At 39.8% G+C, this 12546-nt stretch overlaps 2 protein-coding genes across 2 annotated transcripts in view; one reads left to right on the top strand and one right to left on the bottom strand.

Annotated features, from left to right (window-relative positions):
- Positions 1 to 12546, bottom strand: part of LOC105195607 (retinol dehydrogenase 12) — a 117635-nt gene that overhangs the window by 9381 nt on the left and 95708 nt on the right. The window lies entirely within an intron of this gene.
- LOC105195608 (guanine nucleotide-binding protein G(o) subunit alpha) overlaps positions 1235 to 12546 on the top strand; it is a 32766-nt gene continuing 21454 nt past the window's right edge. Inside the window, exons 1-2 of the mRNA XM_011161103.3 lie at positions 1235 to 1869; positions 8791 to 9468. Of these exons, the coding sequence (XP_011159405.1) occupies positions 9351 to 9468 (118 nt within the window). The 5' untranslated portion in view covers positions 1235 to 1869; positions 8791 to 9350. The remainder of the gene's footprint in view (positions 1870 to 8790; positions 9469 to 12546) is intronic.

Below are 12546 nucleotides of genomic sequence, written 5' to 3'. Positions count from 1 at the left end.
TAAAATTTATTTATTTATATAACATTATTTAATATTTGGTAAGGTTTACGTTTCTTCGGGCAAGTATTGCACAATGAATCAGAATTCAATAGCCAAAAAGGAAACAATGAAAAAAAGGAAAAACAAAGCTGCAATGGCTGCAACAAATACTGCTGCTGAAATAAGTATGTCAATTATAATCAATTATAATATATTATCTGTGTAAAATATATTAAAAACGTGACTTTTATCAATCCTGCTGAAAAGGGAATTGAAAAAATTTCTCTCCAGATAAAAAAAAAAGGACACTACGTTGAAACCTAATTCTGATTCTTATTTTAATATCGCTAAAATATTGCTCCCAATTTTATTTGACGAATACGAGATAAGTGTTCGGCGTGAACCTAATAAAAATAAATGGCAGCATAAAGCGTAGCAAGGACGTCCGTTCTCATCGGCGATCTTCCCCGTAATGTGACTCGAACTACCCCCCCGAGGTAGGGTGGTAGCATCACGACGCCGTTAGATGACGCCAGAGCGACGTTTTTGAGAGAAAGAGCGGAGGTCAGGGGTCGAGCGATCGCCGGTCGTCTCTCGGCGCGATGAAACGAAGAGTGTGTGTCGGGGTCCGGGATCGATCGACGAACGTTCTTCGAGCGGTGCGCCGACGGTGGCGGTAGCGGCGCGCGGCGGCGGCGGCGGCGGTGGCGGCGGTGGCGGCGGTGGCGGCGACGGTGGTGGTGGCGGTGGCGGCGGCGGAGTCGGGCGGGGCGAGAGGTCGCCTCGATCGACGCTCGACTCCACCGCCAGTACGCGTCCAGCTCGCCGCCGCTGTCCAAGTGCGACTTTCGCGGAGCACACACACACACACACATACACACACAGCTGCCGGGTCCGCGGCTTTAATCCCCCTTCCCTCTCCGAGATTTGGAGTAACGCGCGAGCGAGCGAGCCCTCTTCGGTCTCGGTCACACGGACTCGGAGAGAGGCGCACGAAGGGCGTGGAACGTTCCGCGCGTGTTTCCTCCTTTTGCACGAGAAGGTGACAGATAGAATCGCGGTCGCGCGGGTTTTACGCGGTCGCATACTCGGCGGAGACTATAGCCGGCAGCCACCGTCGACGCCGTCGCCGCCGCCGCCGTCGTCGTCGTCGTCGTCGTCGTCGTCGTCGCTGTCGTTGCTGCCTCTGCCGCCGCCGTCGTCGTCGTTGTCGCCGTACCGAAGAGGGATCTCGTCGTCGGTCGTCGTCACCGTCGTCGTTATCGACGTCGACGTCATTCAGTCGCGAGCAGCCGAAGTGTGTACCCGGCGCCGAGCCGCGGAGCCGTCGACGCGCTCGGTCGGAATCGGCGCCCTTCGTTGAGAACGAACAGACGTAGTAGTACCGTCAGAGGGAGAGCGGTCACCGTCGGAGAGCGAGAGACGCGATAACGAGCCGTATCTGTCGCTCGCGCATACGCACACACGCACGCACGCACGCACGCAAGCACGCCCGATCGCTCGCTCGCTCGCTCGCTCGCCGCTCTCGCGCCGCGAGTGCTCACCGACAGGCAACATCATCGTCGTCGCCGTCGCTCGCCGGGACGAGAGTCATCCCTCTCTCTCTCCCTCGCGCGCGCGGATCGAGCCTCGCCTAAACTGCTCCGCCTCCCGGATCCCGGTCGGGTCGAGCAGGACCGCCGACCGACCGTGCTCCTGCCGGAAACCGTTCTCCCGGAATATCGATCAAATAGCCTGAACCGAGTGAAAAATTAGTCCGGGGAGAACGGGGGAGAGAGAGAGAAAGAGAAAGAAGAAAAAAGGGTGTCGGTGGTGGAGAGAAGAAACGAAGAGAGAGAAAGAGACGGCGAGAGAATCCCGACGTCGTCGCTCCAGGATACGCGAAAGGAGGTGCGTACGCGTACGCGTTCGATTCGTATCGACGGATCGCCGCGCCGGGGAGAGAGCACCAGTTTGTGCGTGCGCTCGCGGTGACACCGTCGAGAGCTACCCCTGGCGAGCTGTGTTCCGAAAGAGGGAGAGAGAAAAGGGGACGAGAGGTAGAAAGAGAGAGAGAGAGAGAGAGAGAGAGAGGAGTGAGAGGGCGGGGGTTCTTTCGGAATACGCGCGACCACACTGCACACTGGCGCTCGATTCACCCGTTAACTGCTACGATCTTACTCCGGAATGATAGGGGGTGACAGAAAAAGAGAAACGAAAGGATGCTTCGAAAGTGTGATATGTACTTGCTTCGAGATAGGAGACACGAGAGATAAGGAGTTCGATAAAGAAGGGTGGCAGTTGACGGACTAACCGAGTGTGCGAATCCTATGTGGAGATGTGCGATTTGCAAAATTGTTCGTCGCGATCGTGATCCTCTTTAACCGCGACGACATGTATCGCATTGCGATTTTTATTTTATATTTTTAACGCAATTTTGTAGATATTGAAAACGTGAATCGAGTGATGTTTTATACCGCAAACCCCATTTTGAATTATATGTAATTTTTAGTTTTATTTGATTTAAAACAGAAGACATAAATAAAACTTTCAAAAGTTATTTTAAAAAGAAATAAATGGCATACGCGCAGACATGTAAAATTATTTACAGGCGATTTTGAATCGTATTTAATTTCGCAATTAAAAATCCGATTGCACATCGCATTGCAATTCAAGAAAAAAATAAATAAATAAAATAAAATAAACGGTGCGTAATTTCCTAGATATTGAAAACGTAAATTACGTGACATTTTATATGTAGCAAACACCATTTTTAAGTTATATGTAATTTTAAACTTTACTCGATTTAAATCAGAACACATAATAAAATTTTCAAAAATTGCTTTAAAAAGAAATAAATAGCATCCACGCAGTCATGCAAAATTATTCGCAGGCGCGATTTTGAATCGTATATTATTTCGCAATTAAAAAACCAATTGCACATCGCATATTACGATTCAAGGAAGAAAAAAAAATCATAGTGCTTGTAATATATCGCAAAATCGCACATCTCTAATCATAGGTGTTCTCTTTATTGGTGCACATTGTTTAATTATTTTTTCCCTCATGTTTTTTTTTTGTCGAAATGCTCAGGACAGTAGATATGTATAATGGCAATTCAAATAATATATGATCGCCCTATTTATAAGTCCGCATCGGTGCCTTTCGAAAAATTTATTCACTCTGGAATGATATTTCATTCTGCACTGAGAGCAACATTTTTTTTTTAATGAAGAAAATACATTTTCTTAAAATCATTTATTTTGATGTAAGCATTTGTTTGTTCCGTTTCAGTAAAAATATTTACTTTAAATGAATAGACAACTTAAGTTATATAGCTTTATTTTTGAAATTATGATTTTACAAATAAATTGTAATAATAAGTGTTAAATGGTTTTGTTAGATTAAAAAATCTTGAATATAGAAATAGTTTAAGAGTAAATATTTTTTGGAACTGCAAGAAAAAATTACTTGATTAAAAATTATTTCTTTATTTTATGTACAAAATATTTTAATTAAATAAGTTTTAACACCTGCAAGTAAATGAGCCATTAAGACCCAACGAGTAAATAACTTTTTTTGTCTTGAGATACTTGTATTTTTTTCTCTCAGTCTAGAAAGAGATGATTTAATAAAATATTTAGAAATTATTTAACCCGATTTATTTGACATTCGCACCTTAAAGGGGACAGTACTAGAAACAATCGATCTGTCGTTTGTTCGAGAGTAATAGCTTTCTCAACATCAATTGAGAGTAGTTATTATTTTTCAACAGTTATGCTTTTAAAAATTTCAGGATTGCAAAGGAGGCACTTTTCGCTTTTTATATTGCTTCTCGTTTACGTAAATGAAAGAAACAGTCTTACAAAAGTGTCTAAAAATTTACCTAGACACAGATCTAAAAATAATTTTGTTGAGCCTATTAAAATAATTATGTAGGACACTCAAATTAATTGCTAGAATGTCAAAACTTTTTGCGGCCTCGCTAACGTATGAGCTAGCAACGTCCTTCATAATTATTTTAATGTTCCAACAAAATTTTCAAATCTGTGTCTATCTTCTAAATCTCGTAGAGTGAAAAAATCACTCGAAAATTGCACAAACTCAATTTTTACTCCACAGGAGAAATTTATAGTTTTATCAGAGTTACAAATCAGTCGAAAAATTGCACAGGCTCAATTTCCACCTTTTTAGAGTAACGTTTTACTCTATGAGATTTAGAGGGTGGCTAAATTTTTATTTTGCTTCACTAAATTTTACTTCAGCAAACTGGTTCCTTCCGAGTATTAACCTGTACTATCGTATTTTCTTGTAAGAAAAATATGGAAATATCACACGTACAAGATAAATGACCCAACAATTTTTATTTTACGATTTCAATTAGGCTTCTGGCGCTGCGAGGAATGTATTGGCGACGATATGTCGCTCATACGCGATAAAGTTGCGCGATACACGTGGGTCAACGTCACGTACGTTTTCGTCAAAGTCACGGAGGAGGGATATTCCCAGTCTCTCCGGGATATAAAAGGAAACATAATTTCTCTCGATAATAACGCAACGGCCGTGCATCGTGTTGTAATCTCTCTCCTCGGCGTATACATACGCGGGATGAAATGCATCCGCTTGCATTTTTTAATGGTCTTGAATCACTAAGTTTCAAACGTAATTTGAAACACCCGTCGCGTGACCATAATCAATATCGCTGCTGCATTAAGGCCCGTTTGCATCTTTAAACGCGGTTCAACATACTTTCTAATTCTTAGAACTAGAAAGTTAAGCTACATTAATGCAAACCGCGTTTGGATATGAAAAATAATGATAGCTAAATTCTCAGAGAAATCTTCATAAAAGTCATTAAGAACATTTTCAAAATTTATGATATACATGATATCTCACTTTTATCTCCTGATGATTAAGTACAGCCAGGAATATAATTTCAGTTGTTATTTGTGACAAAACGAAGAAAATAATGTAAATAATTGTATTCCGGGAATATAAGAAATTAATTAAATTTTTTTCACTGTAATATATGGATTAATCGTTGAAAGCGGCCGTTCAATCCGGCTTTTCAAAATAGATAGACGTATCACGGCACGAGAGCTTTTAATTAAACATTAGGTTGATTCAACAGTTATTTAGTGGCACAAAAAAGGCAGAGTTCATTCATGCCCATCATTGACATTTCTTAAAATCAAAAATTAATTAAACCAACTCGATATTCAAGTGAACGTATCGGACTAAATGTCTTAGTTTTTCGACAAATCTTTTTTCCAGCGCAGAAATTATATGAAAAGAAACGCGAAAGATATTCAGACACTTGAGTTTGCAATTAAGAGAGATTTATGCATTTGATCGAGGAATCCTCGAATCCTTTCTTTCCTGTCGCACTAAACTGCTGCGCGCTATTGAGCACGAAAGAAGTATCAGTTCGAAGCCGCGCGAGCGGTAAACAAGCGTTTACAAAATGAGATATTTAGCGTAATTGTTGTGTAACTAATTCCGTTGGGTTGACAGACCTTTTCAGATTGAACAGTGAAGATCTAATTATTCGGAGCATCCCAATGCAGAACAAAGTACGTTCGCGAATTCAATAAGAATTGGTCTTTGGCCAATGTAAGCTCATCTCGCGTATCACACTAGGCTGTTCTCCTCTGTGCTGCACATTAATTATGCGAGAGCAAAAGCGAGACTTGAGGAGAGACCGGAGGAGGAGAGACCGGAGATGATGAAATCGCGAGGTGCTCGATAAATCGGAGGAATCGCGGTTCGCCATCGTCCGTCTCTTCATTTTTTTTTTTCGCGCGTTACGTCTCTTTAACGTATTTCACAGCCTTACTATACCGGCGATGGTATTTTATGAAGCGCGACGCGTATCGCTTCCATTATATCAGGTCGTTGCATTTTATTGATCGTACGCCGGTGTGTTTCCACGTAATGCCGTGCTTGCGAAGATGTACGTGCAATCCGACAAACGAATAAACTATGGACATTCCTAGCTCGCGACAGAGTTTCCCCGCCAGTTAAAAATTCAGTCGTCGCGAACCGGAACGATTTCGACGAGCTTCGATTTTTTGCACTGGCATACATACTAAGCATTCCCCGGGGGCCGGCGAAGAAGCCGAACGGCGTTGTTATTAAAATTGTTTGCGGAGATATGATACATTTGAAACCGGTGCACAAGCTCGATAGTCCGAGCGGAGGAAAGATGTCGATATCTTATTAAGTATACAAGATTCTGAATTCCGATGGCGGCGGAATAATTTCTTAGATCGCGTCGGTTTTTTTTTTCCAAACGTTACTTTGAGAGTGTCGCGATTTTATTGCAATTTGGATTTTTGTTATAAAAACTGTATTTGGTCCAATACGTTCAAGTAAACGCTAGGTTGATACAATAATTATTTAATTGCACAAAAAAGCATAGTTTATTTACATCAACCAATAACGTTTTTCTAAACAAAAAATTAACTAGACCAACTCAATATTTAGTTGAACGTGTCAAACTAAATTTCTTTTTCCAGTGTGAAACTTATGAAATACTCGCGCGTTGAAGTTATTTCATTCAGCACAGAGAGAGACATACGATTTTAATTCATTTTTGTTGTTAATATATTTATAAGATTTTCAGATTTTCAAATTGCTACGATATCTATAAATTTTAAACAGTTTTTTTTTTTTTTTTTTTTTATTCAATTCGCCAAGCGATCGCTGTCAGAATATAATTGCAATTAAATCGAGAATTTAATTTAGCATTGCTATCTTTTCACTCTGGTTAAGTTGGGTTTGTTCTCGGTAACTAGGAAAGGAAACTTGGATTGAGTTTTCTTAAATAGCTCGTCAAGATCCACAATTTGATTTTCGTTTCATTATAATTCGTCGTCTCTCCACGCAGCCACATTCCTGTCTACCATTAAACTAGGCTGACTAAACGTCAATCTATTCTACTATCATGTCCTACCAAACGAGGACTACTCTACTTACAAACCAAATAAAATTGTTACATACGGAATTGTATTTTTTTTTAATAATTCGTTACATATGTAACATTTCACTCCATTTTTCTTCATATGAAATTTTCATTTAATCGGAAAATGTCTGTTTAACCCACTAGTTTTCCACACTTATTTTTAGTTATCTTCCTTCTCACCTACGAGTTTGTGGAACCCTGTAACTTTGACACGCTATATCTCTCAACAAAAAGTGTATTTTTTAGCTAATAATATATGAAATCGATACCTTAGAGTTTGACAAAAACGATAAACAAGAAACCCGAACTAAGAATATTTTATTCTCGAGTAGTTACAATTAAAAAAATTGTGTGTTGCAAAACTTTGCAAAAAATGAGTACTTTAGATAAAATTTTTTTTTTGAACCTCAATCCTAATCTTCAAATTATATCATAAAAAATTACAGCAATGTAAAAAATTACATAGGATACGTCGTACTCATGTGAGGGAACCTAGGGTTAATGATATAAAAAAACGTTGACGATACAAAGTTTGCGAATTAAATCCATTTTTATCAAATTATTTTCTCTTCCATTATTGTAAAATTCAATCTTTTATTTAGTATGACTAATGACATTAGATCGGATTCATGCTCAGTGACAAGGCCTTAAATCGTATCGAGCGGTTACGATACGCCAGCCTAATAAAATTATTACCCTGGCTCGCGTCGAGGAATAATAACGAGATACGACGAACAAACGACGTTATCAGCGACGATTGGTCGAGAACCTTTCAGTGTATCAAACACGGGCGATCTGCCAAGTTCGTGAGCATATCCTTATCGCTAAAAAAGCGAAACTGAGTGTTGTCCGTCTCTTCACTGTATAGTATCTCTCGGCGTTATTCAATGAGGCGGGAATTGGTGCAAACAATGCCGATGATCTAAACGAAAGACTCGATTATATGCAATCGATTATTCTAATCGTTTGCATTAATGAGTTGCATGAGAAAAAAAAGTTTATAAACAGAGTATTTAGTCCGATACGTTCAAGTAAACATTAGGTTGATTCAATAATTGTTTAGTTGCACAAAAAAAAGGTATAGTTCATTCGTGCCAACCATTGAACTTTTTTAATTAAAAATTAATTAAACCAATACAATATTGAACGTATCGGATAAGAATATTTTAATTTTTCGACAAATTATTTCGTCCAATGTAGCAATATGCAATATGAAACAATTTTTCACACTTTTGGTTTGACTCTGCACTGGAAAATATGTATGAAATTTAAACTGAGAGAAAAAATATCTTACAATAAATTGTTTGCTCGAGACCCAATAGCTTATTTATTTGCAGTCAAGTTAAACATTTCTTAATTGAAATATTTATGTAAATAAAATAGAAGAAATACTTTTTATTCAATTATTTTTTCCTAGCAATTCTAGAAAATATTTAGACTATTTTTATATTTAAGATAATTAAATTTTTTAATCTAAAAAAACTATTGAATTAAATTTAATAATATTATTAGTTTATTTATAAAATTATTATTTAAATAAAATACAAAATTATATGCTTAAGATAATACGTCTATTTACTTAAAAGTAAATATTTCATTAAATAGAACAAACAAAACGTTTGGATTAAAATATATGGTTTTAAGAAAATGTATTTTTTCATTACAAAAATTTTTTCTCTCAGCGTAGAACAAATTTGTTAACGTCAAAGCGTAAATCGTTTATGATCCATTGCACTTATCAATTTGTAGCGTGACGCGTTTTGCTACAAGTTTCGGTAGATTGCTACATTCGATTGCTATTTTATAAAGTTCTGCTTCTCGCCCAGGATTGCGGGATTATTTATTTGATTACTCCTTTCTGCTTGCAGGCGCAGCTGAATCGCGCGGTTAAATCGGCGCAAGTGTGGCGGTGGTTAGGGTCGCGTACGGGTGGCTGCGGTCGCCCAGGTAGTTAGGGGACCACTCGGTGCCGGTTGCCGCCAGTAAGGTTGTTATCGGTGACTACGAAGACGAAAACGACGAAGACGAGGACGAGGAGGAGGACGGCGGTGGTGGTGGCGGAGGAGGAGGAGGAGGCGGCGGCGGAGGAGACGGTGAAGCCGGTGAAGGAGGTAGTGCCGGTGAAGGAGGTAGTGGTGTCAGTGATATCGGTGGCGAAAGTGTTTACGGTGGTTGTGGTGGCGGTGGTGGTATCGGCTGCTGTGGTGACGACGGCCGCGGCCGCGGGTGCGAAGTGCGACGAGGAGGACGGGATTAAGGAAGAGGAGGCGGCGGAGGAGAGGTGGTGGTGGTGGAGGAGAGGAAGTTGCGCCGAGAGGTCGTTTCACCCTCTTCGTGGCGACGGGGCCGCTACCTGGCCGCGCTGTTTAGCAGCCGTTGGTGAGACAAGTGCGTGAGGGTGGCATTTGTAAAGGCAACGTGTAGCAAGATGGGCTGTGCCATGTCCGCGGAAGAGCGGGCCGCTCTGGCTCGCAGCAAGCAGATTGAGAAGAATCTCAAGGAGGACGGTATCCAGGCGGCCAAGGACATCAAGCTCCTGCTGCTTGGTACGTCGTTACGCTTTACTCTTTAGTCGTCTCGATCCCCGAAATACACATGAAGGGCACGAGAAACGGTCACACGCGCTTTATGCACGCTCGTTAAAATTTTACACCGAGAAATCGTAGGTGGGCGGGATTCAGCAGATCACTATGCTATTTTGAAACTTGCGCTACTTAAAATAAAAATTTAAACATACAATTAATATCCAAGATCCTTGCTCACCGTTCCGCTCAACATATAATTCAATGTAAAATTAAATACTTTATTAATCCGTGTCCAAATTTCCATATAATTCTTTGGTGATCCATCAGATTCTCGTCTATGTTTCTCAGGATTAAATAAGAAGCACGTGGTAATTGTATGATTATACATTTTTCAATATTTTATCAAATGTTTTTTTTTGCGCGGAGCTTTATCATTTAAAGTTATTGTAAAAATAATTGCACGTTACACGGAAACAGGTCAGGCAGAAGAGATAAGCAGGTTAGCTGTTTGATTTGGATCTGGTGACTTGCATATTCATTGAGTGTCGCGTGGCAGATATCGGTATCAGAACAATGGATGAAAGAGGCAGAAGGGGTGTAAAGCTCTTCGATGGATGAGATACAAGATATAATGAGTGGAAGAAATATAATGTAACAGTCACAGAGGAAGGACGGCGGTCGTGGAGTATATCTGGGGTAGTGGAATATCACGATAGCTGATGTAATTCGCATTCCATCCCAAGAGCAACCGTTAAAATCACTTCGTTACAGTCTATTTAGGATGGTTACTGATCATTAATATTAGCTGTGTTTTTATGCAAATTGAATTCCAGTTTTGTAGATAGCAGAAATTTTTAGAGGTGCCTACTCACTAATTTTGAGAAATATGTTACATATTACTTTTTTTTAATTTTAGTCTAACTTGAAGGTTTTGAATATGAGCTTCAAATAATATTATTGAATTCAATGTGTCGTAATGTGTGTATGAGTTCTGTAAAGTCATATTATATGTGGGCTGTGATCGTGGAACATGGTCATCCACCACGTGCATTTCCTTTGTGACTTACAATCTCATTGTAGATGTTGTATAATATTTATTAAAAGCAAAGAAATTATTTTAAAGTTTTAAATTTTATTAAAAAAATTGTTTAAGTAAAAAAATTTTTTTTAATAAAATATATTTTATAAAATGTTTGCAAAATCTCGTTTTGTGTAAAATCTACGTAAGATCATTAATTTTTTTTTTTTAATCAATAAAAGTGCCTTTCGTGATATTAATTGGTTATATTCCACGATCCCCCTGCTATTCTACAAACGTATCCTTTTTTTCCCTCCTCAATAAATTGTAAATTACGTTCGTTCTATATGAACTTTCCGATGAACTTCTACCTATAGGATGATTGGTAGAACTCTATGGTTAATAAACTGGCGTTGGTTAGAATCATGTCGCGCTAATATTTATTAAATTATTGCTATTAAATAAAATGGTATTCCACAACCACCTTCTTTTCTTTAATATCAATCATGCCTATTGCAAATTTATTGAAGCGTTACCCATCTAATTGTCACGCTTAAAGTCCGATATATCCGTTACTTTACATTCCAAGGAAATTGGCAACGTGAAAAAATAATGGAACGTGACTAATGTAGTCTACTAAGTTGCGAAGAATTGCGCCAAGTGGTTTAGCTCGAAAAGTTCTGAAACATGGAAAGAAACTTCGTCAAACCGTATAAATATTGTCAGGGAAAATTATGCATCGGAAATAGTGCAACGCAACTTGGCGACTGACCGCGATTATATCGACGACATCGCGAAGTATCTACACCGCGCCGCTTTCCTCTCTCGCGTTAGATATTTCATGAGCTATGGATCTATGATTGGTGAGGAGTTGCGCATTGTGCTGCGCTCTTTCTCTCTGTCTCTCTCCTTTATTGATCTATCTAACTTTCTAAATGCGTGCCAAATCGCAGGCCAATTATGTCAAAGTTCTCCGTCGCGTGCGAGAACCATCATCGAGATCGCAATTTCACGATTACCTTTAACGCAACCATCGGAGATTGATTCGCGATGTTTCCGTGGAAAAACACGCTGGCGGAAAAAAATTATTAACTCGATTACATTTCTTCAATTCAAGTATTTAATCCTCATACTCTGTTAGTCTGGTACCATTTAATTTTATGCTGAGGGTCGAATTTGCCCTACATCTAAATGGCACAAGATTATTTTTATTTAATAAATTGTCGAGATTCTAACGATACAGTTTTGTTGACACAATCTCTCTGCGCTCAGCAAAGAAATTTATGTCAGTTGCCAACAAATCTTTACGGCGTTTTCTCTTTTTTTTTTCATGATCTGCTGTAATTTTCACGAAAATAAAAAAATTTTCTTCGCTATAAATACGTACGTATAAAATTCGTTTTTCTTTGCTTTAAATGAACATAAAGTGTGAGGGTTAAGTCGAATATATAAATGCTTACAGTTCAAGCATTTCATCTATTTGAGTTAAACACATAAATATTGAACTGAAAAAATTTAGTTAATATTTTCTTTTTCTCAGTTCACGTGGCCGAAAGGAGTAACATTTTCCGCGCAGTTAAATCGGAGAAGGCGCCCTCCTAACTGCTCGGATTCGCGAGATAATAATTCGAGGAACTCTTTTCTAAGTTTATCCCCGGCTTTAAAAGCGATTCGTCGTCCCGTCGCCCGCAAGCGTTCGTGCGCGCTCGCGGTTAGAGCGCGCCGGCTTTTTAAATCGACCGGCATGCAGGAAATTGAACGCGACGTAAAACCGGAAGAATGGCGCAACAAGCGTGTTCCTCCTTATTGCGGAAGGGTAATGCCCGATCGTTCATCCGACGTCAGTTCTTTCAGTGCACGCCGGAACGCTTCGAGGCGCATAATTGCCGGCGTCAACATCAGATATCATCCGTGCGACGACGTCGGCGTTTCATCGGTGACGTCAACGCTTTGGGACGCGACCGAGATGACGCGCGATAGCGCATCTCATTCGCTTGCCGTCGCGCCGGCTCGGGAAAGACCTTTCCCCGATTTAAAAACCGTAATGACAGAAAACATGCAAATGATATGCGATGGCTGAA

The sequence above is a fragment of the Solenopsis invicta genome, chromosome 4 (genome assembly GCF_016802725.1).
Source record: "Solenopsis invicta isolate M01_SB chromosome 4, UNIL_Sinv_3.0, whole genome shotgun sequence".
Lineage (NCBI taxonomy): Eukaryota > Metazoa > Arthropoda > Insecta > Hymenoptera > Formicidae > Solenopsis > Solenopsis invicta.
This window is presented reverse-complemented; position numbering and strand designations above follow the sequence as displayed.